The 24,066-nt window shown below is 53.3% G+C and overlaps 1 protein-coding gene across 1 annotated transcript; it reads right to left on the reverse strand.

Annotated features, from left to right (window-relative positions):
• Nucleotides 1–1,664: 1,664 nt before the first annotated feature.
• Nucleotides 1,665–22,173, reverse strand: FAAH (fatty acid amide hydrolase). The gene is made up of 15 exons (XM_052637634.1): nt 21,979–22,173; nt 12,096–12,209; nt 10,135–10,269; nt 9,747–9,880; nt 9,458–9,664; nt 9,167–9,207; nt 8,822–8,946; nt 6,689–6,814; nt 6,076–6,173; nt 4,578–4,677; nt 4,280–4,320; nt 3,290–3,329; nt 2,687–2,795; nt 2,013–2,158; nt 1,665–1,793 (listed from the first exon to the last, which is right to left on the reverse strand). Exons 1-15 carry the CDS (start codon nt 22,171–22,173, stop codon nt 1,665–1,667), a joined length of 1,740 nt encoding a protein of 579 aa, XP_052493594.1.
• Nucleotides 22,174–24,066: the final 1,893 nt, after the last annotated feature.

Raw genomic sequence — 24,066 nt, forward strand, 5'->3', positions numbered from 1 at the left:
AATCTAGGTATCTGTGTGGATTAGGCCCTCTAGTCAGCTCCCAGGGAGGCGCATGTCTGCCCTGAGACTTGCCCCAACCGAGGCCGGGTTACTATTGACAGAAAGTACAGGTGCCACTGGGCACATGATGTGGAGGGGAAGACACATCTGGAGAAGCAGGAAAATCCGGGCAGAGAAGGAAGCCTTGGGAAAGCACTTGTCCTGGAAAGAATCTGACATTAGTCAGGTGGGAGCCAGGGGCCACCTGAGCCCGAGGGCTCAGGCCAGACACATCTTCAACAGCAAGTAGGCGAGTTAGGGCTGGAGCCAGGGAGGCATGAGGAAACTCTGCTTGTGGGCCCAAGCGGCCCCCAGAGGGGCCCAGATGAGCTACCCGCCGCCCATCAAGCAACACAGGCCCAGACAGCTCACTTGCACCCCAAACCACTGCCCTAGCTCAGGCCTCAGGCCCCCTTCCTCACACTAGGATCATGGAACAGCCTCATTACCCTCTCCAGGCTCTGCCATTCCAGTCTACTCTCCTCAGCACACCTGGGTGATCTTTCAAGAGCACCCCACTGCCCTGGAGACTGGATTCAAGTACCTGAACTGGCCCCCCAAACCCCCTTGATCTGACCCCCGCCTACCTCTCTGCTGCTCCTCCTGGAAGCACAATGCTTCCATCTACCAAACTCGTCCTAGTTTTCGGGCATATTTTTCCCTCTCCTTGGGATGTCCTCGTCCCCTCCCTCAGCCTCTGGGAACCTCAGTCTCTAGGCAACACAGGTTCTCCTCCTTCAGGAAGCCTTCCCATAACATCCAGTCCTTGACTGGTCCTGCAAGCACTCTCTGCCAGATCATCTTGTCTTGGGCTTGCCTCCCCAGGCCTGTGGGCTGCTCTCCCCAAAAGACTCCCTGCTGCCCTGTGCCCAGCCCTGTGCTGCCCGCTGAGGACAAAGATGTAGAAATAGCGCCCCTGCGTCAAGGAAAGCCAGTGTGTGAGGCGACCCACCTGCAGATGCCTACCGCACAGGGCTGACTGGACAGAAGCAGCCCCCCTACTCCAGGGCTCAGAGGGAGAAAGAGGGATCTGAGCTGGGCCTCAAAGGATTTAATGGTAGAGGAGCAGAAAGGGCCTCCTCAGCAGAGGGAAGGAGCACAGGGGGAAGAGAGAGAGAAGACAATGTCTAACAAAGTAGGGCTTAGTCTGAGGGTTGGGAGGCGGGGACAGGGAGACAGTGGGTGAGGGTGAAGAGCTGGGGCTGCAAGAGCCACCCCGAAAAACCTGTGTCCATGCTGTGAGTGACAGGAACTAGAGGAGGTTTGGGAGCAGGAGATGGACATGGCTGAAGTTGGGTTCTAGAAGGGCGGGTATCCAACCCCTGGGCCCCTAAGTGACCGCCAGAAAGCACACACACACCAGACACCAGTTCTTGACTGTTAGTCATCATGTCATGCCCTCTGGCTGCCACGGTGAGGGGGGTAGTCAGGACAGAGAGCGGACCTGGGGAGGAAGTGAGGTCCAGATTCAGTGGGTCTGGGCTTCTTGTAGGGGGTGACAGAGGAGGGACTCGGAAGCCTCAGCCCAGGCTGAACACTTCCTGGCGGGGCGGCAACGCAGCCCTGACCAGGCTGGATGCAGCTCCAGGCGGGTCTCGGGTCCTCGGGGGCCGGGTGGGCGGCCGTCAGGAGAGCTGCTTGTCCGGGTTCATCAGTTGCTCCACCTCCCGCATGAACCGCAGACACAGCTCTTCCTGCCAGGGCAGAGCCACGCACTGCACAGCCACAGGCAGCCCCACGCTCTTCCTCACAACCTGCAGGGGACACAGGCATCAGGACCTGAGGTCTCAAGGCAGGACCCCACCCAGACCTAGGAAGTGACCCAGCTGGGGAGGAGGGGCAGCACAGCAGGGCCCGCCCACAGTCTGTAGGGGTCCTGCGTTAAGAAAGACCGACAAGGCCTGTGCCTGCTTATACTGTCCTCTCCACTAGAGGAAGGGGTCCCGCGGGGGAGACGAGGGGAAGAGACTCGCCTTCCGCAGCATCTTGTCCCAGATATCCCCAAAGTAGCCCTTGTAAAGCTGCAGCTGGGCCTCGTCCTCGGCGGTCACCGTGGTGACAGGTACCACCCCCGCGGGGAAGTCCAGGCAGTTGTAGAGCAGAGTATAGCTGACGGCCCCTGAGACACAGCACAAGGGGCTGGAGCAGGTCAGCCGACCTTCCATGATGACTGTCCGCTCCGAGCCCCCATCTTCCACCCTAAGAGATGGCACTGGCCTCCACCAGCAGGGAGGGGTTCTCTCCTAGGGCTGAGACTTGAGTGAGAGGGACAAAGCCCAGGAACCTGGATTCAGGGCAGGCTGGAGGGCCCGCTAGTGCTTGCCCTGTGCTTCCCCCACTGCAGCTTCATTGCTGTTTTCTTGGTTTACCTAAATCCCACCTGGACTTCAAATACCACCTCCCAAAACCATAGGCTCTGTAACAAGATCTCCAACTTGAGTATCGCTCAGGACGAGGAGCTCATTCCCTCCCAAGGCATACCACCTGACTCCCAACTCTCCAGCCAACCAGACTGCGAGCCTATCGGGGGTGGAGTCCTCCCCCAGGGTTCCTCTCCTCCTACTGTCCAGCAACCCCACCAGGCACAGGGCGGAACTCAGAAAAGAAGAGACAGGTGAGAGGTATGTGATGGGGCTGCCAGCCTCACCTGTGGCCTTGCCTGGGCCATTCAGGTCCAGAGCAGGGCCCAGCATGGGGGTGAGCAGCACATCCAGCTCCAGGGCTCTCCACTGGGCCATCACGGAGTGCCGGTATACCTGCGGAGGACACCCACACGCCCAGTGAGCACTCAGACCCAACCCATCACATGGATTCTGCAGTACAGGCACTGAGGCAGGGTGACTGGCCCCATGCCTGCCCCAGATCTGAACTGAACCACATAGGATGGAGGACCTCGGGATACTCAGACAGGAATGCTTTCAGGGGGCATCAGATGCTCCACGGAACCACAGAGACCACTCTTCCTGCCAGGGTGGGGCCACCGAGTGTTGGTTACAAGCAGCACCAGAGTGGCAAAGAGGTGTCCAGGGCAGGAGTCCCACTCAGGCCGACCCAGGCCCTTAGGATGGGCCTCCGGGCAAGTGAGGGTCACAGAGCAGGCCCCAAATGGCCCAATCTAGGGAGTGGGAGCAGGGGATGATGGGCCACTCCAGGGGACCAGAGGGACCAGTGTCCAAGAGACCCCGAAGCATATGCCCTGTCCGGCCCCACCCCTACCCGCCCTACTCTAGTCCAGGGGCTCTGGCCTCACCTCAATCTCATGATGCAGTTCCCAGAGCTTTCCGGCTGACCTGGACAGAGGGAGTGGAGTCACCGACCATGATGATCACAGCCATGGGGATTAGCAACATCAGGCCCCTACTCTCAAAACCTCCCAGATTTCCTTCCTTCTCAGACCCTTCTCAATTCCAGGGCACTCTGAGAAGAAAGCAGTGGAGGGCAGAAGTTCTAATCCCTAAGTTCATATCCCATGGAGTCCCCAAGAGGGACTTAGGCCAGACCCTCAGCTACTCTTAGGACACAGAGCCGCCCAAGGTCCTCAATGCCTGGTGGTGAGAGAGGAATGGGCTTCCCCCGTGGCTCAGCGGTAAAGAAGCCACCTGCAGTGTAGGAGCCACAGGAGACACAGGTTCAATCACTCGGTAGGCAAGATCCCCTGGAGGAGGGCATGGCAACCCACTCCAGTATTCTTGCCTGGAGAAGCCCTTGGACAGAGGAGCCTGGCGGGCTCCAGTCCATTGAGTCACAAAGAGCTGGGCACAACTGAAGCAACTTAGCACACGCACATGAAAGAGAAGGCAAGTCCACAAGTTGTAAGGGCCCAAGAATCAGGCAATTTACTCCCATCTTTTCTGGCTTGAGGCCCCAAGGGGCAGGCAGGAGCCGGCGCAGTGCAGTTCAGCCTCTAAGACCAGCACCTCTCACGGGTCCCCAATATCCCCCGCTCCTTGCCACCTACTAGCTCCTTTCTGGGCCTTTCCACCCATGTCCACTCAGGGCAATCTCCTCCTCTTCATCCTCTCCCAACCTTGCTCTCCTTCAGGTCTTTACTCTCCAATCCTGTATCTTGCTAAGACATCTTTAAGACTGCCCCCCCGCCCAAGGCCACAGAGGTTGCCACCCTGCTTAGACCACTTCCAGCCTCAAAAGCTACTTCTCCCATCATTTCCCATTGGAAAGCACTTGGACCCAGGTCAGGGGGACAGTTGTACAGGCATCTGGGCGTGGGAAAAACTCTTACCGAGACTTCATATTGTTGAGAAAGGCTGATAACCTTGGGAGCTGCAAAAGAACAGACACTGTCAGTGACTAGACTTTAGGCCAGGTGTAGCAATAATCTTCAGGCCAAGCCACCTAGGCCTCCTCCCTCTGTCCCTCCCCGCAGGCCCCAGGTCAGCACTCCTCTCAGCAAGCAGGTTGGCTGAAGATTGAAGAGCATGAGGGGAGGAAAAGAGATAGGGTGGGGGCTGAGAAGAGGAGGCTAAGGGAAGGGGGGAAGAGCCCAGTGGTGCCCACCCTTCCACTCCTTGTGCCCTCACCAGAGGCTTCATCATGAAAGCCAGCAGTCCTTTAAGCCATCCGGGCAGCCTCAGAATTGAGATCAAGTCCCCCAAGCAGGGATCCACGAAATCACCTTTGCTGGGAGACAAAGGGTCCAGTCCAGGTGCATCCACCCAAGGCGGCTCCTGGCTCACCCCCACCTGCGGCATCCCCAGCCTCCACTCAGTGACTCTACCTCCCTCCTCACCAGACTCTGGTAGCCACAGCCCCTTCATCCCAGCCTCTCCTTTCCAATATGTGACATATGTCTGCAGACCCTTTGGGATGCTTAGGCTCCACCCATACCCACTGGAGCTCCCCAAGGCAGGGCTCCCTGTCTCCCTCCATTGCAAACTCAGCTCAGAGCAATAAGAACTGTGGACAGCATCTCCCTGGCCTGAAGATACTGCCGAGGGCATCCCCCCACAGATGCTGATGCCAGCCTGGAGGCACGAGTGGTGTAATACCGAGTGGGTACAGTAATCCTTGCCTCTGAGGCTATCTCTGCTCTCCATCTCAGGGAAAGGTCTCAGGCAGCTGACTCTGGAGCCTCACCCCAAGGGCCAAACTGAGGGGTGGCCCTTTCCACTGAAGTGAAAGTTGCTCAGTCGTGTCCAACTCTTTGCAACCTCATGGAATAGTCCATGGAATTCTCCAGGCCAGAATAGTGGAGTGGGTAGCTGTTCCGTTCTCCAGGGGATTTTCTCAACCCAGGGATAAAACCCAGGTCTCCCGCATTGCAGGTGGATTCTTTACCAGTTGAGCACCAGAGAAGCCCAAGAATACTGGAGTGGGTATCCCTTCTCCAGTGGATCTTCCCGACCCAGGAATCGAACCAGGGTCTCCTGCATTGCAGGCAGATTCTTTACCAGCTAAGTTACCAGGGAAGCCTCCCAAACCATACTTGGCTACTGGCAGAAGTCCTGAAGATGCCCCCAGGAGGCATCTTCACAGACCTGCCCTGCCCTCATCAGCCTTTAGAACTGAAAACATCCCCATGGGACCAGCTTCTCAAATATGAGCTCTGCAAAGCCCCGTAAAGCTGGTGTAGTCCAATCTTCTGACTTTTCAGACAAGAAAACAGATCCTGGTCAAAGGCGGAAGACGTGGCACAAATCCAAGGAGTGTGGAGTAACGGCAGGTCTACACCCCTGCCCTCCTGCTTGACTCCACCCTTGTTTCTCAAATTTCCCCAATAGATAAGCAACTTCCTACACAACTCAGCCCAGGGCCAGGCCAGGGCTGCTCAATCCTGCCTCCCGCCACACTGGCACCTTTCCAAAGTCTCCCTGACAAGGCAGCTCTAGGCTCAGCTTGAAGCCAGAAGGATGGTAAGGTCCCTGCCCAGAAAGCTCCAGGCCTTCTTCAGGTTCTGCCAAGGCCTGTCCTCCATCTTCCCCAGTGTCCTGTCCCAGGGAGGAACACAGCACTCACCTGCTCTCCCTGCATCTACCCATGTCCTGATCCCACCACCCACCCCCAAACCCAGTCACTCACAAGTTCTGTAGGAAGGTCGCTCCGCCGTCACTGAACAGTCCGCCCGTGCCCAGGGTCTCCAGAGCATGGGGTATGTTGCCCGGCAGGAAGGGAACCAGCTGCAGAGATGGAGGCATGTAAGGTTCCCAGACCTAGAAACCCTTGGGCCCCACCCCCTAAGACACACTGTCCAGGCAGCCCTCAGCCCTCACGGCACCCTCACTGGAGCCACAGAGGCACCCTCGTTGGCCCTGATAACTCCCCATAAGATACGTATCCTGAGAGGAGTCTAGAACCACATATAAGCCTGTCTCAGGTGAATGGCCCCAAGCCTGCCATCTCAGGGCCCTGAGAACCCCTGGACAGCTGTGCACCACTCTTTGTGGTTGACGAGGAAGGGCCACTCCATGCAGCTCCCACATCCCAGCTCAGAGGTGAGGTTACCATCAAGCATGCACCCCAATACTTCAGACCAGCCCCTTTTTACTGGTCCCCCAGGGATCAAATTTGTGACCTCAATCTCAGATCAGGGTGCAAGGGTGCCAGGGATGGGTGGCAGCCACGGGTACCTAGAAGGCTTCCCTGTAGGAGGGGCAATGCCAGGACCTGTGGGTTCCCCCCTCCCCTAGCATACCGTGTGGCCAGCAACCTCAAGTCTCTGCTTGGTCTCCAGCAGGGCCCGCTTCATGGCCGGCGTGGGCATGGTATAGTCGTCAGTCTCATAATACCCTACACGCAGGGGCTGAGAGCTCCTGTAGACCTGGGGGCAGCACACACGAGTCAGAGTCAGGTCAGGAGACAGTGGCCCGAAGCAGGGCTCCCAGAGCTCAGAGCCATTACTCAGCCCCAGACACAGCTGTGAGGCTGCTGCCTAGATCCCCCAAAAACTGACTGCCAGGGAGGCCAGCGCCTGCTTTGTCTGACCCCTTCACAAAACACCTTCCCAGTGACTCTGCAGGTGGACAGAGCAAGAAGGAGGATTCCACAGGCTTCAGGTCTAGATAGAGAGACAGGCCCTGAGCAGGGGTGGGACTTGCCCCAGGCCACTCATCAGGGTAGAGTGGCAACATCAGGGTGGAAACCCAGGCGTCCACAGCCTGTTTCAAGGATGCAAGTCCTGGCTCCCATAATAGATAGTTCCAGACCTTGGGACAGGGGCCTCATTGCCTCTCCTCCCTCTTGGGAAGGGGCCCTTGGGTAGAGTTAGAACATCTCCTCAACTGAGGAGTGGGAGCTTGCCCTCCCTCGCCCCAGCCCAGATCTCATGCTGCGCAGGGATCCTCACCCCTTCCCAGGCAAGAGGTCTGTAGGGAGTAATGCCAGACTGCTGAGAAACAGCACTTACATCACACAGCTTACACAGTCTACATAAACATGGCTTTACTATACCTCCTGGAAGAGGGGATGGCAACCCACTCCAGTATTCTTGCCTGCAGAATTCCCATGGACAGAGGAGCCCCAAGGGCTACAGCCCATGGGGCTGCAGAGTCAGACACGATTGAGTGGCTAAGCACACACTATAGCACTCTCTAGCTTGACTACTCCTGAAATCTGTTGCTCGTAAAGGACAGATAACTTTATTAGTCATTCTTAAAAGACCCGTCAGCTCTTCAATAGGATCACCTAACAACAGTTTACTCTCCAAGACTCCTTGAACTGCTCTCCTCAGAATCCTCACCTCGCTGCACCCACCAGTCCTAACCAATTACATTATGACCCAGTCCTAACCAACCCCCTACACTGACATGAAGTGAAAGTGACTCAGTCGAGTGTGACTCTTGGCGACCCCATAGACTATATACTCCATGGAATTCTCCAGGCCAGGACACTGGAGTGGGTAGCCTTTCCCTTCTCCAGGGGATCGTCCCAACACAGGGATTGAACCCAGGTCTCCCGCATTGCTGGCGGATTCTTTACCAACTGAGCTATCATTGGCATATCCACCAACAAACTAACGTCAATATTCTAACTTGGTGCTCCTTCCCCATGCTACTAAGGCTCTGTGTGGGCAGCGCCCTCCCTCACCACAGACAGTAATACACTCAGCCTTATCTGATCCACAGGCTGTTTGGTGATATCTGGGGGGAGCCAGTATCTGACGGATCCTGGCCCACAGATCCCAGCTTTCTCTGGGAGAGAGATCACTCTGCTTTTAACTGTTCTTAACTCACTCAGCCTCTGTGCCAAGCATTCTGCTGGAGGCTGGGGATGGAGAAATGAATGCTGTTAAGAAAGGCTCCTGTTTACTGGCTTGTCAAACATGGGACAGGTTCAGTTCTCTCTCAAGCTGTTCTTAGCCTCAAGGTCCCTCCTGTTCCACAGCGACAGCCCCAGGGCTCTGACTCCCAGCCAGCCAATTTGAAAGGCTCCGGATTTCCAAATGCGGGAAATGGCACCATCTGGTGGCTGTTTGCAGAGGTGCTGCTGTGCTCGGTCACTCTCATGTTCGACTCTGCAATCCCATGACTGTAGCCCACTAGACTCCTCTGTCCACGGGATTATCCTGGCAAGGATACTGGAGTGGGTTGCCATTTCCTTCTCCAGGGAATCTTCCCGACCCAGGGATTGAACCCATGCCTCCTGCATCTCCTGCACTGGCAGGCGGATTCTTTACCACTGTGCCACCACCGGCAGAGGTGCTAGTGCTGTCCTTAGACCCCCGGGGGCTGGTTTTCAAGAGACAGGGCCTCCCAGGCCTGCCTGCAAGGGCTCAGGAGCACCAGTGAGCCCCGAATCCATCCCCATGCCCACCCCCACCCCTGCTCACCTCCTCCCTGAAGGGCAAGGGGGGCACGGTGGGGTCCAAGCGGAACATGTCCTCACACAGCAGTGCTCGCAGGCATAGCGCCAGGCTCTCCACGTCCCGGGCCATAGGGCCGACTGCCAGCTGTACTGTGGGGCAGGGAGGGGAGGAGAGAGAGATCACGCAGCCCCGAGCGGTTCCGGGGCTGGGTCCAAACAAGGGTTGGGCCGGAGCCCTGGAGTGTGAGCAGATAGGAGGTAGGAACCCAGACCTAGAATGGCCTGGAGGCCCAACACTGCCCCGAGGAGAGGCAGGGGCAAAGGTGCAGACCCCCCTCCTCCAGGGCGCATTGGGAACCACAGACCTCACCTGCTACCTGTCCATAGACACAGCCCTTCAGGCCACTCTTGCTGGATAAGAAACACAAGATGTTGGAAATGGGAAATGGCCACCCCTTGCCCAACCCCACATCCAGTCAGCAGCCCCCAACTCTCTCACCACTTTGGAAACTAGGAACCAGGGGCTGGTGGTGCTGTGACACTACCTCCTAGTAAAACCCCAGTCTGGGAATCCCTGCCTGGAGCCCAGAGAGGTGGGAAGCTAGGCCAAGGTCACACAGCAGGACTCAGAGGCTGCCTCCACCCGCCACCTACATCCTACCTGAGGCGGTTCCCCGTGGGTTTGAGGCCGCAGATGCCACAGAAGGCTGAGGGAAAGCGGATGCTGCCTCCAATGTCGGTGCCTAAGCCCAGTGGGGAGCCCCCAGCAGCAATGAGGGCCCCCTCGCCCCCTGAGGAGCCACCTGGGCTCTTGGAAGAATTCCATGGGTTCATGGTCGGGCCAAAGAGGGGGTTACTGCAGTCAAAGCTGGAGGAAGCGGGAAGGGATCAGCCCCTGTCATGTGGGTACCAGTGCCCCTGCCCCCCGCCCTGCAGCCCTGGGACCCAACCTGAACATGGACTGGGGGACATTGGTGTGCACGAAGGGCAAGGCGCCCTGCAACTTCAGCACCTGCACCACCACACAGTCAGCCTCCGCTGGCACCCCCTGGTTCAGGCTCAAGCCCAGTGTCGAGTCCTGGCCCTGGAAGCACGGAGGGTGAGAGGGACATGGGTGATGAGCCAGGGGGCTTCAACACACAGAGTCTGCTCCCACCACCACCCCGCAGGCCAAGGCAGGACACACCTGCGGTGCCCTCGCAAGGCCTTTGGGCCTAGGACTTCCTCTGAGGGCCCAGGGTGATCCAGGGCCCAGAGCTGACTGTCAGGCACTGGGGCAGGGCACCCAGGGTGACCCAGGGCCCAGAGCTGGCCGGCAGGCAGTGGGGCAGGGCGCACCTTATAGCTGAAGCACTCCTTGAGGCTCACGGGGACACCATAAAGCAGGCCCTGCCTTGGGACCTTGCACAGCTGAGTCTCACAGTCTGCCAGGTAGGTGGTCACACAGTTAGTCCCTTTGTTGACTTCCAAGGCCTGGGGGAGGGAGAAATGGACATACGACAGAGTACAGTGAGGCTGGCTTCTTTTTTTATTTCAACTGTGGTAAAATTAACATAGTGTAAGATTGGCCTTTTCAAATATATACCCAGTGACAGGGTAACCATGAACATGACCCAGAGCCAGGAGCACAGAGGGTAAGTAAGCCCAGTACTGGCCTCACTGGGACATGCGGCCCAGGCTTACTCAGGCTGTCTCTGACCTTCAACTCCAGGACAGACAGAGAGAGAGTGCTCCGAGGACCAGGACACTCAAAGGAACATCTGAGGATACTGACCTCAGATGCCCTGCAGAGGCCGAGCTAGGGGGAGGGTGACCCTTGGCCACCCCACCCACCTCCTCCTTCAAGCCATACCGGTGCCCAATGAGGCTAGATCCCCGTGTTGAGTTGCACCAGGAGTCAGTGCAGAGCAGGGCTAGACCCAGGCTTCTGCTTCCTGGCACCCAGCACTCTCCTCTGCCCTAGGCCTGGCCCACACCTGCCCAGGTGAAACCTCCACCCCTCCCCAGGAACACCTGAATCTGAGGAATGGCTGACTGATACCAACTGATAGGAACATGAGTGTGGCCCTATTACCAACTCAGGTATGTGAAATCGGTCTGCTGCCCAGGGCAGGAAAAGAGGAGGCCAATCAGTAGCCAGAATGCTCTCTGTGGATGCTCCCTCTGAAGGTCTGGAGCTTTTTCAGGGACATGGATTCGAAAGAAGCAACCCCATCTGTTGAGACTGTGTCCTTTCAATGCACCCGGCCCAGGGGTGTCCAGTCTTTCCTCCACAGTCCCTCTCTGTCCCCCTCTCAGCTGCAGTCGCTCACACCACTCTCACATCCCTGGCACTCATGGCCACCTGCTTAGGGGTCACAGTCACTGCCACGGACTCTCTTCCAAGAGATCATATCACATACAAGTCATTTTCATAAAACACTATTTATTCCTTCATTTCGTTTCAAACACATTTCTTAAGCACTTACTATCAACATATAAAAGACACAGTGTTAGGCCCTAAGGTACAAAGACAACTAAGACTGTCCACCAAAAGCCCACATATGTGCCTTGGGAAAGAGAAAGACAAGGCAAGCCCTACAGTGATGAGAAATGTGCTGTTAGTAAGTGAACACTGAAGAGGAAACCCTAATCCAGACTGGGAGGGGAGGAGGGTTATGGGAGGCTTCCTGGAAGACGTGACTCCTCTCTGGGCCCTGGAGACTCAGGGGAGCCTGTTACACTGAGCAGGGCAAGAGGAGGGAGAAGAGCCTTTCAGGTAAAGGGAACCCCAGAGCACGGCAGGCTCTGAGGGCCAGGTAGCTTCCAGCAGCTGAGCTGCCGACGCCCCAAGCCCCGGAATCCTTGACCAGAGAGAACGCTGGAATGCTGAGAGGGCAGCTGGCCAGGAGACTGGTGCTTGAGACTGGGGCTTGGTCCTGGAGGGAGGCTGGCGGAAGAGCAGGGTAACAGGGGAGACAGGATGGTCTAGAGGGAGTCTAAGAGGGAACAGACCAGACTCGGTGACTGGTGGGGTGGGGGCGGAGTAGGGAGGGAAGTCTGGGCTAAAAGCCAGGTTTCTAGGTAGGACAGCATGCTCAGTGTCCCCAGCACATGCACACACACAGAGCCTCCTTTCTCTCTCTCTCTCTCTCTCTCTCTCTCTCTCTCTCTCTCTCATACACACACACAGCTCTGGCTCCCTCCCTCTCTCCCTAGCAGCACTTGGTACTGTGCTCCCACCATGGCCCTCTAGCCAGGTTTTCCCACAGCCTTGCACAGAGAGGGGAGGAAGCAGCGGGGTCACTCCCTGGCCTTACCTTTCCCATGTAGGTGAAGAGCACAGCCTCAGGAGACAGGTCCCCACTGTGTAACTTCTGTACCAGTTGAGGCAGGGGCAGGGCCAGCAGCGCCTCCGAGTCCAGGTCAGGGTTCTGGGGAGACACCTCGGATCAGTCCCCTACTCCCCTCAGGCCCCATGTGCCTGCAGCAGACACCTATGGCCCATGCCCCCAAGTCCCAACACCTACCAAGCACGTGCTCACTGTCACATGCCAGCCCATAACAGACATGCCCACCTGTGGCTCTGACATCACAAATGTGCTCCAGCCTGGGCAGGCCCTTGCCACCTGTGGACAGTACAGATCTATCTCTTCCAGAAGCTCACTCAAGGGGGGCCCAGGGAGAGGCCACGCCCAGGCTGAGTATTAGACCATCATGAAAATCATTCCCAGATGGCAATAGTGGTAAAGAACCCACCTGCCAATGCAGGAGACGTATGAGACAAGGGTTCAGCCCCTGGGTGGGGAAGAGTCTCTGGAGAAGGGTATGGCAACCCACTCCGGTATTCTTGTCTGGGGAATCCCATGGACAGAGGAGCCTGGCAGGCTACAGTCCATAGCATTGCTGAGAGTTGGACAAGACTGAAGCAGCTTAGCACAGTGGTTGCTGAATGTGGCCACACACCTTGTTGATGTGCTCTGTTTGGATTAAATGTTACCACCATTCCCATTGCACAGCTTAAAGAAACTGATGTTCACAGAGGGGAAGTGCCTTGATTAGGACTTACAGATAAACTATAGTTCTCTGCCCATTCAGCACAAGCTGCCCACTGGCTGTCCACCTGCACCTAACTACTCAACCCTTTGACAGGGGAGGAGAAAGAAGAAAACCCTGTCCTAGGTGGCTGGGGTTGAAGCTAGAGCCATATCGAAGAGAGAGGTTTTTTCCATTCATTCCATAAACATATATATTAGGCATCTACTCTGTACCAAGGACCATGCTAGACATGGGGATACAGCAGTGAACAAGAAAGTCACCTCCCAACAAGGTGCAGAGTTGGGAGTGAGGAGATAATTTGGTGGCTCAGTGATAAAGAATCTGCCTGCAATGCAGGAGACCTGGCTTCAATCCCTGGGTCAGGAAGATCCCCTGGAAAAGGAAATGGCAACCCACTACAGTATTCTTGCTTGGAGAATCCCATGGACAGAGCCTGGGGGGCTACAGTCTATAGGGTTACAAAGAGTTGGACACAACTGAGCACCTAACACACACGGGTCATTTATAAGTAAACAAATAAGAATTTTAGATAGCCAGAAACAAAGAAAATAACATGGATGTACTGAGTGGGCAGCACACAGGTAGAGAGGGTGGTCAGGGAAGAGCTCTCCGAAGGAGGAGGGACGTTGGTCAGATGCCCACTGCCAGGACTCAGAGGCCTCCAGAGTCTCTGGGATCAAAGCCCCTGCCTGCAGACTCCCGTGGCTTCCCCCTCAAGGCCTTTGGGTTAATTAGGAGAGCATCTGAGTTCAGCCACCACATCTCACCTCTACCCTCCTCTGCTCTTGCCAAACTCACCGGGGACTTCCTCGTTGCCCAATACAACAAACACTGGACTCTTCATTCTGCTCCGAGTCTCACGGAGGCATTCACAGGGCTGACTTCAGACTCCTCCTGGGCACAGGCATACCCCTTTCCCAGGGTTCCCTCCCTCCTCTACGCTGCTCTATCATCCACTCGTTCAGCCAGTCAACACACATGTTCTGAGCACCTACTCTGTGTCGAGCACTATGTTAGGGCTATGGATTTAGAGGCAGCCTAGACAGACAAGTCCCTGCTCTAGAGCTTACCTTCAAGAAAACAGATTAATTGAGAAAAATAATTTGAAAGAGAAGAAAAGAAATTTTAGTAACACAAGGGACATCCCTGGTGCTCCAGTGGTTAAGAATCCGCCTTCTAGTGCAGGGGATGTAGGTTCCATCCCTGGTTGGGGAACTAAGATCCCACATGCTGCAGGCAACTACTAAGCCTGCATGCTCTGCACTAGCAGTCCCCAGCCTTTTTGGCACCGGGGACCGGTTTCAAGGAAGACAATTTTTCCACAGGCAGGAGGGGAGGGAAGGAGGTATGGGGGTGGGGGGGTGTTCATCAATAATGCGAGCAATGGGGAGTAGCGCATGAAGTTTCAGTCACCTGCCCCAGAGCTCACCTCCTGCCGTGCAGCTGGCTCCCAACCCACCACGGACTGCTACTGGCTGGTAGGGGCTGGGGACCCCTCCTCTAGAGCCTATGCTCCACAACAAGAGAAGCCTGCACACGGCAATTAGAGAAAGCTGGCATGCCGCAACGGAGACCCAGCAGAGCCAAGGTTTTTAAAATAAAATAAATTTTTAAATAAAAAAAAAGAAAGAAAGTTAATAAATGATGGCAGATCACAATAAGCGTGAGAAAGGAAGTAAACAGAGTCTGTGACAGAAAGAACAGCAGACTGACTCAGATGTGCTGGGCAGGTGGAGACATTGTTTCAGCTATGACCTGAAGCACAAGAAGGAGCCAGACACAGGAAGAGGCAAAGGCTCCTGGAGGTTCCCCTGGGCACCTGCTCTTCCCTCTCTGATGCTGGGAGAAGTCATGCCTCCTCTTGGCTTCCACTCCAGGCCCTACACCTATCACATGGCCTCTAGATCATCTTCAGCCTCCAAATCGTCCTTCGCCTGACCCAACTGAGCTCAGAGCCGCTCACTGGGCCATTCCCTTTGTTCCCTCTGTTCCTGTGTCCTTCCCCTGAGCTCGCTGCCTCCTATCTCCTTTCCACCAGCTCCTCTTCACACAAGGAAGGACGCTGCCATCTGTCCTCAGCTCCCCCTGCTTCCACCCACATCTAATCGGTCACCACGCCCCTAAGTAGCTCTGGAAAATGGCCACCTCTCTGTCTCCTCTACTGAGACCCTTGCCACTGCCGACCCTTTCTCTACTGGGTCACACAGAGGCCACCTAGCTGGCTTCTCTGCCCAAGCTTTGTCACCAGACTACACAGCACAACGATGACCTCGCCTTGCCTGTCCCCTTCAGGTTGCCTCCCACCACAAGGTCCAGGAGATGTTTCTAAGCTGAAGTCCTGTCAGAACCCTCTGTGCCCCCTCAGTGTGACACAGCCCACTCACTCCCACCTCACGCCCAAAGCTGAACACCCATTGCACACACCCACCACATAGCCTTTGAAATCCAGCCTCAATATCAGGAATACGCTACCGCTTCCCCAGATTTCTAAAGGGATACAACACTTACTTGGGATTCTTTTTTGTTTTCTTTTTTTAATGATACAAGGAGCTACAAGGAGAAAAAAAAATGGATCCATGATCTACCCCCAACATATTAGATAACCCCTGTGTGCTAACTCACTTCAGTCATGTCTGACTGTGGCCCCATGGACTGTAGCCCGCCAGGCTTCTCTGTCTATGGGATTCTTCAGGCAAGAATACTAGGGTGGGTAGTCATGCCTTTCTCTAGGGGATCTTCCCGACCCAGGGATTGAATCCAGGTCTCTGTACTGCAGGAAGATTCTTTACAATCTGAGCCATCAGGGAAGCCCAGACAACCCCTGATGACTTTTTTTTTAAGATATGCAAAATGGAAAGGAAACACTCCCCCCACCTCTAGGACCACCCTGACAAGTCCCTCTTCTGAAAAGGAAACCATAGTTAAGTTTCTGATGAACCCTCAAAGGGGAAAAAAAAGTGTTTGTGAAGAACCCACAATGTATATAGTTGTTTATATATATTCTATTTTTGGACAGAAGGATCATACTATATACACAGTTCTATGCCTTGCGTTTCTCCACTCACAATGAAAATAGCAAGATTTTTTTCCGATTATATAAATATGTGCTCATTGTAAAAAATGAAAAACGGCCTACCAGTTTGTGGAAGAAAGTAAAAATCACCAGAAAGCCCACCACACTGGGGTAATGACCACCAGGAGCCTGATCATCACCATTCCCCACCTCACCCAGGGTGTCCACAGAGGCCCTGTGCATCTCAGCTAGAAGCTGTCGGTGAGCTCCTCTCAATTCTCAGCACAAATGTTCATTCTTTTCTCTGCTCTTCTGTGTTGACAGTTGATGACACTGTTGCTAACAGCTATTTTTAAGTCTTCAACTAGTTATCAGGCAGCTGAGACATTTTCTCTTTCACAAGACACTAGAGTAAGTCTGCATGTCCAGGAGGCCAATCTAAGAACATGCAGGAAATCAAAATTTATATGGAGAATGCAGGAAAGCATACAAATAAGATCTCACCAAGCATGTGGCCATCTGTATGCCTTTTTTTCCAAGCATAGGATATTACAGCTATCATTGAATCACTGCCCCTCCTCAACCTGTTTTTCTCCTGAACCACCTACTGTCCTAATTTCAGATACCCTAGATGGTCCTCCAAGTTGTTTTTTTTTTATTCATGGTTCCCTGGTGGCTCAGACGGTAAAGCGTCTGTCTACAATGCGGGAGACCTGGGTTTGATCCCTGGGTCGGGAAGATCCGCTGGAGAAGGAAATGGCAATCCACTCCAGGACTATTGCCTGGAAAATCCCATGGACAGATGAGCCTGATAAATTACAGTCCACGGGGTTGCAAAGAGTCGGACATGACTGAACAACTTCACTTTATGGTTTATTGTTGTTATTTTTTTTTAATCACTTCTGTTCTATTTCAAGATATACATTCCACTCAATCATGTGACCACTGACATTGACTGAAACAAAAACCATACTGTTCTTTCATTCATTTACTGACTTGTTTTGAAATCAGCTTCAAGTTGGTCTTGGAGATGCCAGGAGGTGGAACTACAGGTCAGATCCAGTTGAAGGGAGAGGCATTTGTAATCCAGTGGGATTTTGACAAAGGGGCTTGTAAGGTCTGTGCAGGAAGGGCATTCAGGTTAAAACCAGAGGTGCAGAGGCGCCGAGGTGTGGGCAAGTGGGATGGCTCTCCCAGTCGTCACAGTCTATCAATGGAAGTCCCTCACTTCAGTCTAGAAAGGACATTAAAACTTACTTAGGGGGCTTCCCAGGTGGCTGCAGGAGATAAGGGTTCAATCCCTGGTCCAGGAAGACCCCACACGCAGTGTAGCAGCTAAGCCCATGTGCCACAACTACTGAGCCTGTGCTCTAGAGCCCAAGAACCATAACTATAGAAGTCCACGCACCCTAAAGCTCATGTTTGTCAACAAGAGAAGGCACAGCAATGGGAAGCCTGCATGCCAAAAGCAGGGAGTAACCCCAGCTCACACAGCTGGAGAAAAGCCCGCGCGGCAACGACGACCCAGCACGGTCAAAAATAAAACAATTCATTCAGGCAGTAAGGTGGAAGCAAATGGGCAAACGCATGTTACAGATTAAGCCTCACATGGTCAACAGGGCATATGAAAAGCATACTCCACTCTAAAGTTGCTCTAGAGTCCCAAAAGAGATGAACCATTTTGTGATGTTCAGGAGGCGCTTGGGACCTCCCCTCCTCCAGCAGCACCTTGGGACACAGGACGTATCTGGGTCCCAACTCACTTCTCTGCAGTCTATCAGGCAGGAGCTGTACCACAGGCTGCTGTATTCACCCAGGGCCCTCCTGACCTCAAGGCCCCCTTCTCAGTGTGGGGCTGGGCTGAGAAAGCCCCAGAAGAAAGACTGTTGAAACAGCCTCAAAACCCCCAGCAGCTCCATCACCAAGCAGAAAGAGCCTTAGGGGTGGGATGGAGGAGGGGCTTCTCCCTAAGGTTATGTGTGAGCTCAGCTAAACCGCCCACCTTCCCCAATGGCTCAGTGGGTTAAGAATCTGCCTGCAGTGCAGGAGACACAGGGTTCGGTCCCTGGGTTGGGAAGATGCCCTGGAGGAGGAAATGGTAACCCACTCCAGTGTTCTTGCCTGGAGAATCCACGGACAGGGGATTCTGGTGGGTATACAGACCATGGGTCAAAAAAGAGCTGGACATGACTGAGTAACTAAGTACACAAACTGTTCACCTCTTACTGATCCCAAAGCTATTGTCTTCAAGACCTCAACCCCTGCGCTGACTGCTCAAAACAAGACCGCTGAACTAGTTCTTTCTTCTTCCAGTCATCGGAAAACCAAAAGGGAATTTCCCTATGTACTCATCTGGAAGAGCCAAGCTTTGGTGTTCTGAGGTCAGGCTCTGACCCACAGAGGGTGTTTAAACAGCTTTTGGTATTTCAAGGCCAAAACCTGCCCTGGAAGTTACTGTTGTGCTGTTGTTCAGTCACTAAGTCATGTCCTGCTCCTTGCAACCTCGCAGACTGCAGCACGCCAGGTTCCTGTGTCCCTCACTATCTCCTGGAGTTTGCTTAAATTCATATCCATTGAGTCCATGATGCTATCTAACCATCTCTTCCTCTGATCCCCACCCCATTCTCCTTTTGCCTTCAATCTTTCCCAGCATCAGGTCTTTTCCAATGAGTCAGCTCTTCGCATGAGGTGGCCAAAGTACTGGAGCTTCAGCTTTAGCATCAGTCCTTCCAATGAATATTCAGGATTGATTTCTTTTAGGAAATCTACCATGGAAGTTCAGTTCAGTTCAGTTCAGTCTCTTAGTCATGTCTGACTCTTTGCGATCCCATGAACCGCAGCATGCCAGGCCTCCCTGTCCATCACCAACTCCTGGAGTCCACCCAAACCCATGTCCATCGAGTCAGTGATGCCATCCAGCCATCTCATCCTCCGTCCCCTTCTCCTCCTGCCCTCAATCTTTCCCAGCATCAGGGTCTTTTCCAATTAGTCAGCTCTTCACATCAGGTGGCCAAAGTATTGGAGTTTCAGCTTCAACATCAGTCCTTCCAATGAACACCCAAGACTGACCTCCTTTAGGATGGACTGGTTGGATCTTCTTGCAGTTCAAGGGACTCTCAAGAGTCTTCTCCAACACCACAGTTCAAAAGCATCAATTCTTCGGCACTCAGCTTTCTTTATAGTCCAACTCTCACATCCATACATGACCACTGGAAAAACCATAGCCTTGACTAGATGGACTTTTGTTGGCAAAGTAATGTCTCTGCTTTTTAATATGCTGTCTAGGTTGGTCATAACTTTCCTTCCAAGGAGTAAGCATCTTTTAATTTCATGGCTGCAGTCACCATCTGCAGTGATTTTGGAGCCCAGAAAAATAAAGTCAGCCCCTGTTTCCACTGTTTCCCCATCTAATTGCCATGAAGTGATAGGACCAGATGCCATGATCTTAGTTTTCTGAATGTTGAGTTTTAAGCCAGCTTTTTCACTCTCCTCTTTCACTTTCATCAAGAGGCTCTTTAGTTCTTCATTTTCTGCCATAAGGGTGGTATCATCTGCATATCTGAGGTTATTGATATTTCTCCTGGCAATCTTGATTCCAGCTTGTACTTCCTCCAGCCCAGCGTTTCTCATGATGTACTCTGCATAGAAATTAAATAAGCAGGGTGACAATATACAGCCTTGACGTACTCCTTTTGCTATTTGGAACCAGTCCAGTTCTAACTGTTGCTTCCTGACCTGCGTACAGATTTCTCAAGAGGCAGGTCAGCTGGTCTGGTATTCCCATCTCTTTCAGAATTTTCTACAGTTTATTGTGATCCACACAGTCAAAGGCTCTGGCATAGTCAATAAAGCAGAAATAGATGTTTTTCTGGAATTTTCTTCCTTTTTCCATGATCCAGCGGATGTTGGCAATTTGATCTCTGGTTCCTCTGTCTTTTCTAAAACCAACTTGAACATCTGGAAGTTCATGGTTCACGTATTCCTGAAGCCTGGCTTGGAGAATTGTAAGCATTACTTTACTAGCATGTGAGATGAGTGCAATTGTGCGGTAGTTTGAGCATTCTTTGGCATTGCCTTTCTTTGGGATTGGAATGAAAACTGACCTTTTCCAGTCCTGTGACCACTGCTGAGTTTTCCAAATTTGCTGGCATATTGAGTGCAGCACTTTCACAGCATCATCTTTCAGGATTTGAAATAGCTCAACTGGAATTCCATCACCTCCAGTAGCTTTGTTCGTAGTGATGCTTTCTAAGGCCCACTTGACTTCACATTCCAGGATGTCTGGCTCTATGTGAGTGATCACACCATCGTGATTGTTTGGGTCGTGAAGATCTTTTTTGTACAGTTCTTCTGTGTATTCTTGCCACCTCTTAATATCTTCTGCTTCTGTTAGGTCCATACCATTTCTGTCCTTTATCGAGCCCATCTTTGCATGAAATGTTCCCTTGGTATCTCTAATTTTCTTGAAGAGATCTCTAGTCTTTCCCATTCTGTTCTTTTCCTCTATTTCTTTGCATTGATTGCTGAGGAAGGCTTTCTTATCTCTCCTTGCTAGTCTTTGGAACTCTCCATTCAGATGCTTATATCTTTCCTTATCGCTTCCTTTCTTTTCACAGCTATTTGTAAGGCCTCCTCAGACAGCCTTTTTTTTTTTTTTTTTCCCCAGTTCTTAAAAATAAAGAAAGGCTGTTGCTCCAGAAGGAAACTGGATGCTTGGATCCAGGTGCTGATGATTGGAGCTGAAGTGAGGGAAAACTCACCCTTCTACTACCCCACACCCCTGCCAGCTGGTGTGTTCCTTGCAACCAAAAGGAGAGTTATGTAGGCAGAAACTGTGGGCAGATTCCTGCAGCTGCCCCCACACATTCCTTGGAGCCGGCAGAACTCAGCTAGCTAGCTGCACAGAACTTGGCGTCTCCGGAGCTGCCGAGGTTCTCTAGGCTGGCCTGGCATCACTGCAAAGATCCCTGAGCAGGGCACCAGGGAGCTCTGCCAGAGAAGAAGGATCAGACAGTGATGAAGCTTTGCTCAAGTAGGTAGGGAAAGTGGCCAGTTTGGATTGAGTACCTAAAAATGAAATGATTGTGTACTTTCACTGATTGTGTGCCATGTCAATGAGTAAAGGCTAGAACCAGATATGTTCTTATTTCAATAAATAAATAAGACATTTTCCTGGTCCAGGAATGGTATGGTGTAAATTCATACAGTATATCCAGCTAAAACCGCAAAGCAATCAAGGCCACAGCCAGGGCCTGGCATCCAAGGCCCGGGTCTCCCTTCCTAATCTTTCTTCCCTGCTCCTCTCCATTGGAATGAGGCTGGATGGTTCCACCAGGCATCTAGGTTCTAGTTCTAGCTCCTGCCTCATCTTGTCCCACCCAGATTCCACCCAACACCCCTTGGGGCAAGTCGTCTCTCTCGCAGCACATAGGAACTGAGCTTGGTATTTTGACTTGGAACTGAGTCCAGTGTGTCATACACCTAGTGGAAAGCCTCTTCTTCCAGGCCGCTTCCCTCACCCCCATACACACACTGAGCTGATCCAGAGGGAAAGAAGCTTGTTGACAGGTCACCCAGGGAAGGGCTGGAACTAAACCTATCCATGAAAGGAACTTATAACCCATCCGACTCCACAGCCAGGTGGCAGGAGTCCACCTCAGCCGGTAACTCCCTGGGGACTTGCGCAAGTCCCTCCCCAGCTCCCTCTGAGCATCCTCAATGAATTTGAACTGTAAGCTCTCAGAAATCCCTTGACCATCAATTACTTTATGATTCCAAAGTCCTAAACCCAAGCATCCTATTGGTTCTCATCTTGCAGTTTAAGCCTCCTAGTAAGTCCATGTTCTTGAGATTATCTGGCACACAGCAAAGCTCCTCTTGGACCCAGTGAGGCGACAGCCTTCGACGACCTGCCCTGTCCCTTTCGTTTCCATTCCTCCCCTAGGCCCCACCTGGCTCAGAAAAGAGTACGGAATGCATGATGGCGAGAGGGGTGTCAGAAAGTTACAAACCTGCGCTGCCCACACACCTGAGCTGCCGGCCGCCCGTCCCTCCGCCCGCCCGGGCGGCTCAAAGCGCTGCTGCCACCCCGAGCCCTCCCCCTCCACACCGATTCCAACCCCGGCTGTCACCTGGAGCCGGAAGCGCTGCGCCGCCTTGTCCATGGTGTCCAGGGCCGCTTTCTGCCTCCGTCGCGCTCGGACCGCCGAAGCCCTCGCTGTCCGGCGACTGGACCAGCGCAGGGCCAAGGCCGCCGCCACGAAGCAGCAGGCCAGGGCGGCCCCGGAGACTCCGGAGAGCGCGGCCCACAGTTCGCCCAGCACCATGATCTCCCGCCGCCGACCGCTGCCGCGGGCAACCGATGAGAAATCAGCGATCTCGGACTCCGCCGCAAAACCCGGCCTGGATCAGCCCGGGATCCAGCGCCCGCCTGCGCCGGAGGGGAGGCAGGGACGGTAGAGCTGCTCGGCCAAGCGCTGTTGCCTGGCAGCCGGCTGGAGACAGGTGGAGCGCAACGGTCAAAGCGAAGCGCCGCGGTTCCGCTGGGACGGCTCCCCAAGTTCTAAGGCTCTGGGCGGTGCGGAGAGGGAGGAGCACCTGCTTCCCGTGGGCGCCCTCGGAAGCTCGAGCCTAGCTGCCGTTCGGCGCCCCCGTCTGGCCTGGCCTCAGCCCGGTGCACCCAAGACCCTCAACTCAAGGAAGATGCTGTCCAACCCGAGCCACTTCGGGAAGGAGGATGGAGAGCAGCTACAGACTGTACTCGCGGACCTGATTAACCCTGCAAAGAATTTAGCAGTATCGTTCCTGGAGAAGCTTGTCTTAGGCTGTGTACCGCAGGGCACTCGCCTCTCCCCTGCATGGGGCTTGGGGGTGCCAGCAGGAGAGGGGCACAGGATGTTTCTCTCAGGGAGTCCATCTGCTACCCCCTCCCCTCCCCAGTCCTGGGATCCGATGTCTTTAGGGAGGTGGGGGGAGGGGAGCGGATTATCTATATACACACAATACTTCTCCAATCTAGGCCTCTCTCACAGGTCTTTATGTGCTCAATTTCATTTGTCCTCCCAATAGAGAGATGAGGAAAGCATTTTTATCATCTTCATTTACTAATGAGGTAACTGAGGACAAGAGGGATTAAATGACCCCCTCTGTGGGTCATGCAGGTGACTGAGTGGAGATTCAAACTCAGGTTTAATCCTAAACCATTGCTCTTAACCATCAAGCTGTACTACCATGACTGCCCCTGGAAGTGAGGCTGTGTGGAGTGGAATGCGATGTGGGGATGAGTGCTTTGTGGCTGGAAAATGCTGTTTGCCAAAACACTGCTGTGCATCCAGTTCTATCTTTACCTCTGAACCTATGCTTTTTCCTTGTAAAGGAGGAATGCCTATAATGTAAGATTGTTAGGAGGAGTCTGTGAGATCCTGGCTGTGAATTGGGGAACTTGAGGGCATACCAGATCTTCACTCTAGCCTCATGGAGCTCAAGGTCTGGTTGAGAAGGAAAAAAACATGCATAGAAAAAACAAAAGCCATGCTTCGGTGGAAATGCAGAAATCATGTGACATGAACCCAAACAGCAGTAAATACTGGGCCCTTGGACTGAATAGCCTTTGGGAAAGCCAGATAGCACAGTGGTTTAAAGTTTGCCTCTGGAGCTGGAGTGTCTGGTAACCCATCTTTGTTGCATGACTATCCCCGTTTCCTTACCTGTAAAATGAGGATAATAGTACTCCCTCTAATGGCCAATTCTCTAGTACTATTGTAAGACTCAAATGAGCTAATACTTGAAATGCAGCCAGAACAAGGCCTAGCCTATTGTAAGCAATCCATGCATATTAATTATTATATTACTGTTGTTGTTCTTTATTATTAGAATAGAGCCCGGTGCGCTGGAGTCCATGGGGCCCGCAGAGAGTTGGACACTACTTAGCAAATGAACAACAAACAGAGACCTACAGAGAGGGTTTTTCTGGCCTGAGAAGCCTAAGTTCAGGAACCAGACTATCTGAGTTCAAATCCTAACTTTGACACTGTGGAACCTTCAGTAAGTCACTCTAACCTCTTGTGCCTCAGTTTCCTTATCTGCAAAATGGGAGCTAATAATAGTGACTCCTTCAAAAAATTGTGAAGATTAAATGAGTTAATTCAAGGGAAGAGCTTAAAACAGTACCTGGCCCGTTGTAAGGGCTCAATAAATGTTGATTCATTGTTATTTTAAGC

Source organism: Budorcas taxicolor, chromosome 3 (assembly GCF_023091745.1).
Source record: "Budorcas taxicolor isolate Tak-1 chromosome 3, Takin1.1, whole genome shotgun sequence".
Classification (NCBI taxonomy): Eukaryota; Metazoa; Chordata; class Mammalia; order Artiodactyla; family Bovidae; genus Budorcas; species Budorcas taxicolor.

Excerpts from the sequence above, each read along its gene's own strand:
- FAAH (XM_052637634.1), bottom strand. The coding sequence starts at position 22,173 with ATGGTGCTGGGCGAACTGTGGGCCGCGCTCTCCGGAGTCTCCGGGGCC. Across the intron at positions 6,815-8,821 it reads CCTTGCCCTTCAGGGAGGAG|GTCTACAGGAGCTCTCAGCC; the intron begins GTGAGCAGGGGT and ends TGCTGCCCCCAG. Across the intron at positions 2,159-2,686 it reads TGGCCCAGGCAAGGCCACAG|GGGCCGTCAGCTATACTCTG; the intron begins GTGAGGCTGGCA and ends GCTGTGTCTCAG.